General features: G+C 36.7%; 1 protein-coding gene across 2 annotated transcripts in view; it reads right to left on the bottom strand.

Moving 5' to 3' along the window:
- Positions 1,732 to 6,169, bottom strand: part of LOC109833840 — a 32,175-nt gene continuing 27,737 nt past the window's right edge. The window contains exons 3-6 of one of the 2 annotated variants that reach the window (XM_020401669.1): positions 4,532 to 4,678; positions 3,273 to 3,423; positions 3,048 to 3,114; positions 1,732 to 2,114 (exon numbers count right to left, since the gene is read on the bottom strand). In XM_020401669.1, coding sequence (XP_020257258.1) covers positions 2,021 to 2,114; positions 3,048 to 3,114; positions 3,273 to 3,423; positions 4,532 to 4,678 — 459 coding nt within the window. In that variant the 3' untranslated portion in view covers positions 1,732 to 2,020. Of the gene's footprint in view, positions 2,115 to 3,047; positions 3,115 to 3,272; positions 3,424 to 4,462; positions 4,679 to 6,169 lie in introns of both variants that reach the window. The other variant, XM_020401668.1, reaches the window with a different exon arrangement.

Below are 6,169 nucleotides of genomic sequence, written 5' to 3'. Positions count from 1 at the left end.
TCAGAGTAGTCGACTACTCAGTCTAGTAGTCGACTACTAAGGCTGATTTCCTGAGTTTTGTTTTGTTTTGTTTGAGATGTGTTTGCAGGGTTTGAACCGCACTCTTATACATGTAAATTTACGAATACACAAGTACAATGTCAATACATACACATGGGTATCCCAAAAAGGGATTTTGACAAGAGTTAGGTTGTTTATAATAGAGTAGTAGTCGTTCATACACATGTTAGAAGTCGTTGATGAGCATAGCTCAATACTATATGGGATAGTGCGTCGACATACCAGATATACAAAGTTTATATATGAGGTGGATATCGTTGATGAGCTCAGTTCAGTACTACATGAGGTAGTACGTCGATATTCCATATGTACAAGCCATTGAGTCGGATTTTAAGAGGCTTGATCTAGCCGTCCGTCCCGCACTAGCGTGCGATGAGGTTCGCGAGCCGTATTTCTAGGATGCATATTTGGTAATCCATCCCGCACTTATGTTACGCACTGAAATCGTGATGAGACTAATGAGCCGTGTACATAGTTCATGATACCTACAGGGCAGTCCGTTGCACTGAGACAATTACTTGATAGCCTAAGTGTGACAGATATCGGTTATGAATACGACCTATCACTGAACGATATGACCGAGATACTTTGCTTTTGAAAGTATTCAAAATATGTGTTGGTATTTTATTCTATCTCCCAGTGATAGTGGAAGATATTATAAATACGATGTGTTGATGTCTTAATTCTTTTACTGCTTTCTTTACTTCTTAGTTGGGATCAATAATTAGAGTTTCACAACTTGAGACATATGGTATATACATGAGGGTTTCCTTGTTTGGATTATTTCGCTCGACGTATCAGTCTCGTGTTGTGGATTCCCAATTGTTGATCTCATTAGATTGTCTTTTCTTAGTTCGGTGTTAATGTTTAGGTGTCTACAATTTGAGACATATGGTATATACATGGAGATTTCCTTGTTTGGATTATTTCGCTCAACGTACTACGTCTCGTCTTGTAGGTGTCTAAATATTAACTCCATTAGATACGGGGAAAATAAATCTAGGTAGACTATGCTTAATAGATAAAACCTCCACTCCATCTAACAACCCTTCTCCTGGGGGCGGATGAAGGTGATCTTGCTATAGCGCTCTAACGCTCTTTATGTGGTTCTTTTTGTTATTTTCTCTTCTTTCAGACGGTACAAAGGTACGGAGAGCCGCAGGATGACGGAGTTCTTGCATAGTCGCCGTCACATGAGTTTTTAGAGGCTCCACAGTAGAGTTTATGTTTTATTCAAACATTAGAGTTTTATTCTCATTTTGTAAAGGCAGTGTGCCTTAATACAATTCTAGTTGATTTATGATGACATTCTTATTATTTTGGTTGTCAGATATATTACTGTTGAGACATGATTCTTTTTATTTATGAGATATCTTTTCTATATCATGTCTATTACATTTATTCCCTTATTTTGCCTGTTTTGTACCTGCACTCCTATTTGATTCCACTGGATGATATTGCTGTGATTGGTGAAACATGTTTATGCACAATGTGGGTGCATGGCAGGTTTAACATCTCTGGGTTCACCTTGGACTGCAGACTTGTGTGAAACCAGGGACATCACAACTGTATTCTATAGTCTGGATTTAAGTAGGTAAAGTTTGTTTTTGAGTGCATGAGAACTTATAAATTATCCTGGCTTTCAAAGTAAGCGGTAAGCCTTCGGCATTATAAACAAAAGCCACCAACAAAAACAATGCTCTTAATTCATGATAATTAGCTATAGGAGCTTATACATATAGATCTAGCAATTATCATGAAACAGATTATCATGAAACGAAAAGCAGATAAAAAGAGCGTGTTGAGGAGACTACTGATGTGTTCCTCCACAGGCATCCCAAATTGCAGAACCAAAATAATGCAATCCCCTTAATATGAGGAAACAAACTGAGTCCCAGTTTGATAATTTTTGTAACATTGGCAGTTGGTCACAGACAAACTCAAGCAGGGAGGAAATCACTTAAACAGAATGTTGATCCTTGTCAAAACCTAATAATGCTGGGAGTTGACGGTGAAGAACAAGATCTGCAGAGCCTGGGCGTTGATCCTCTCCTCTAAAATACAGAAAAGACAGAAAGCAAAATTAGGAAACCAAGATTGAAACTCTAGAAGAAAACAATGACAGGACAAATAATAGTTCGGCGACCAGGTTTCAGAAAAAGGAGATTTCTGTGTTGAAAGCGACAAGTGCACTGACAATTACCAGAGAAGTGCATAAAATCTATGTAAGTTGTGGTAGTGGAAAATAAGATGGAAAAGCAGCCGTCATTCGTCGTAAAGAACAAGGGCAGAAGCAAATTCACTAGTATAATCACACTTAAAAGGGTCATGGAAATGAAGAATGATTAGAAATATCTTAGAAATTCTTGACATATATTTTAACTATGAGATCTTATTCCACTGGAATCCGAGTATTATATGTACAAAAATAAGGGTTGCAAATGGATTTGGACATGGATTAGATATGACAGTCATCCGCTTACTAATCATGAATGTGGACATTGCGTGCCGATGGGTTTCTGCAAGGAACACCAAATCAGATATAGAACAAATCTAATAGGAGGAAACAGATCTGGACACATATAGGATATGGGAAAAACACATACGATTCAAAAGTACATATGCTGGTCTAAATAAAATAAAATTTCTCATATCATAGTTGACCAAAACATTCAATGCATCTACAAACTTAAAAGTTATATCTCAGGTCATGAAAATCGGTTTCAAATGATCCACCAATTAAAAGCTGAAACAATTTTAACAATCCGGTCAACACAGGTATTCGGATACCCATATTCTTATCCTTTGTCCATATTTGTATTCTTATCCTATAGTTTTTTTTTAAATGATACGCCTATCCGTATCCACATCCAGTACAGATATTTAATATCAATATTGCATCCCATCATTCATGGATATTTATATCCTTTTGCATTGCTAATGGAAATGATAATATAAATAAATAAAGCAACCTCGATAATACTCACTTGTGCAGAACCACATTAAGTCCTGACGTAGCAATTCTCACTCCGGTTGGAGAACTTGCTGCAGAACCTGAAAAGCACATTAGTTATAAGTGTATGAAAATAGTGCCAAATGAAAGTAAATCCAAAAAAAAACTTTGAGTAACATAATCAGTTAATAATCTGATGTCCATCTGAATCAATTAAGGAACACCAAATTTTCAATTAAAAACAAAAATAAAGTTATACCTGTCTTAAAGAAATCAAAGAGCTTCCAACAACGGAGGTAGAAAAGAAAGAACAACGAACTAGATAGCGACAGAGCCTGATCAATCCTGGAAATAGATGCAGAGCACGTAGAATTCCAAGTAGATGTCGACTTGGCTGTATCCAATTTTCGCTGGTAGTTTATGCATGGAGAGTTGAAGACTAGGGTCAGACCAAGGAGGTAGAAAGTTGACATGCTTAACCTCTTACATTTGAAATGTTTAAATACAGCATATTAGATGCTCTGGAGACAACCTATCTAGGCGCTACTTCAGTAGTCGGAGCTCACAATTGCTTGCATCGTGCAATGAAGCAAATCGAGCTGCTTGGTTTACATTTGGCTGCTAAAACCTCAAAGTAGATTCTGGAAAAACTAGTATTTTGTCATTTGCAGTTTAATACAGTGGTTATGTCATGGATTAAGTTTGGTAATTTTATGAAACAGTTGGCAACCATAAGTTGCTAGTGAAACGGCCAGGTTGCTGCTTTACTAGCTCAGTTCTATTACGGAACATAGAACAACCATATAATTTTCAGAAGAATATTACGGAACATAGAACAACCATATAATTTTCAGAAGAACATTACAGAACATAGAACAACCATATAATTTTCAGAAGAATAAGATACAAAACGGCATAGAAGATTTTGTGAGATAAAGAGAATATCTTGAAGTTTGATTCGATAACATTGAGTTAATAGTTCTATATACTGTCCAACTTGCACCACTAAGCTACTAGTGGAATGGCCAGATTACTACTTTAGCTGGCACATTTTCCATCACATAACATGGATAACAACCACAGTTTTCTGTAGGGTAAGACATGAATGCACCAAAATTGTCAGATGAAACTCTCTTAAAAGTTAGATGACATTTAGTTATAGTGAGTTAATAGAAGAGAGTAAAAACAAGTTTAATTGTCCTCGGTTAGAGCAAATAAGGTCTATGCAACCCCATCAACATGGAGATACTTCACACTTTGGAAGTATCATTGAGATAAAATTGATAACAACAGGTTCAATGTGCATGAAATGGTCAAGAGACAAGCTGACATCACCTCACCAAAAGAGGTGTTCATTTTTCGTTTATTTATGATAGCAGAAACATTGAAATCTTGAAATAAAAATTATCTGAGTGAAACATCAATATTAATAAATAAAAAAAAACATACCACTGAAATTGGCAGTTTATACCCAGCCCCCTTCAAATAATCATATCGAGATTCCCTCCTGGCCTTTACCTTTTCTTCAAACTCCTTGAACCGCTTTAACCGCTGTTCATATGCCTCAATCCTCTTATCTATCTCCTGATGTTCCATCTTAAGCCTCTGAAACCTCTGTATACGGTGGATCTCCTTTTGACGTGAACTCATCCGCTCTCGGTTAGCCTGACATACAAATGTTTTTGTGAGTTGCATCTAAGTAAAGTATGCACTTGTAAATAAGGCAAGGTCACACGTAAACAACAATCTCATGATGAGTAGAAACTCATAATAAGTAGACATTATGTGAGAGAATGAAAAAAAAATTGTAAGGTAGGTACCATGTCATATAGTTCCATTATGTGAAAAAAATGTAAAGTAGGTACCATGTTATATAGTTCCAATGCAACTAAAGGTGCAAATCAAAAACATTTTTACCTGAATGGACCAAAACCAACGCAGTTTGGGTGGAGTTTTCTTGAGTCAGATAGAAACAGTAGAACACGTCTTAAATTTGGTTAGGTATGGGCAAGGATTTTCACAATAAGTACACAAATAAAACCTAAACTAACAAACCAGAATAGAACACGAATTAAATCCGGTCTTTTAACATCCTTTTTCCCAATCTGAAAAGATAACACTATACAACAGTTTGTCGAGCTATGAATTGTCATATCGTGAGATGTAGTCCCAATTTGAAACAGGTAACGACAGTGATACATTCACCATCACCTTAGATGAGCCTCAGCTGGAGATTAAGGTGGGAGATACTGGTGTCGCTAGAGCTAGAGCACAAGATGCTCCTAAAAATTCGCAGAACATTTCGAAGCTGGCTAGGAAACACATGGACAAGGGACTTGTGGTAATGGCCCCCAATGCTGAGGTTTGGAGTTTAAAAGAGATTGTGTGTTAGAAAGAGATCCTGGGTTAGAAAACATTCTCTGATACCATGTCAAAACAACTGAACTATTTCACATTTTTATTGTCCTCAATGTATAATGAATCTAATCCTCTAACAATAGCAAAATCAGGTCTCCTATTATTGTTAAATATTCAAAATATAGTGGTAATATGACTCTAGTCAAAGCTAGTACTCGTTGCTCCTTATAGATCAAAAATTAGAACTAGTGGGAACTCATGGGTGGCCTAGTAGCACCATCAACCCAACCTCACATCAACCTATTTCAGGAATATAGATTAAATTAAGCTCACACTCTTAGCAATTAAGCAATTGTAACTCAAATGGAGATAAAATTTAGAGAGGATGGATCACGTTTGTCAATTGAACCAAGACCTGAAACTTTTGGTGTTAACCAATTGGAAAATCCAACAAACTAGAACCTAAAGTCCAAAATGTCCTTATTTTTAGCCTCCTGCATAAAAGAAAAGGCTAGATCTAACTCTTTATAATATTCTACTACTAAGGGAATGGGATGAAAAGGTGGAATTGTAAATCTAATCTCTCTCTCTTTTCCTTTTCCATGTCACTCTCTCAGACATTTCCTCTTGCACAACTCCCTCCTCTTTGATCTGCGCCAACATCACCACACTACCCTTTTATGCCTCTACCTTTATTCTTATCTCAGTCGTTGCTAGCTCCATGATCCTCCATCCACAAGAACTACCATCCTCTCAATTCCATTTCATTCGTTACAACGCTGCCTCTTCTCCTCACAA

The sequence above is a fragment of the Asparagus officinalis genome, chromosome 3, assembly GCF_001876935.1.
Source record: "Asparagus officinalis chromosome 3, Aspof.V1, whole genome shotgun sequence".
Taxonomy (NCBI): Eukaryota; Viridiplantae; Streptophyta; class Magnoliopsida; order Asparagales; family Asparagaceae; genus Asparagus; species Asparagus officinalis.
Note: the sequence above shows the minus strand (reverse complement) of the source record. Positions and strands in the feature narration are given on the sequence as shown.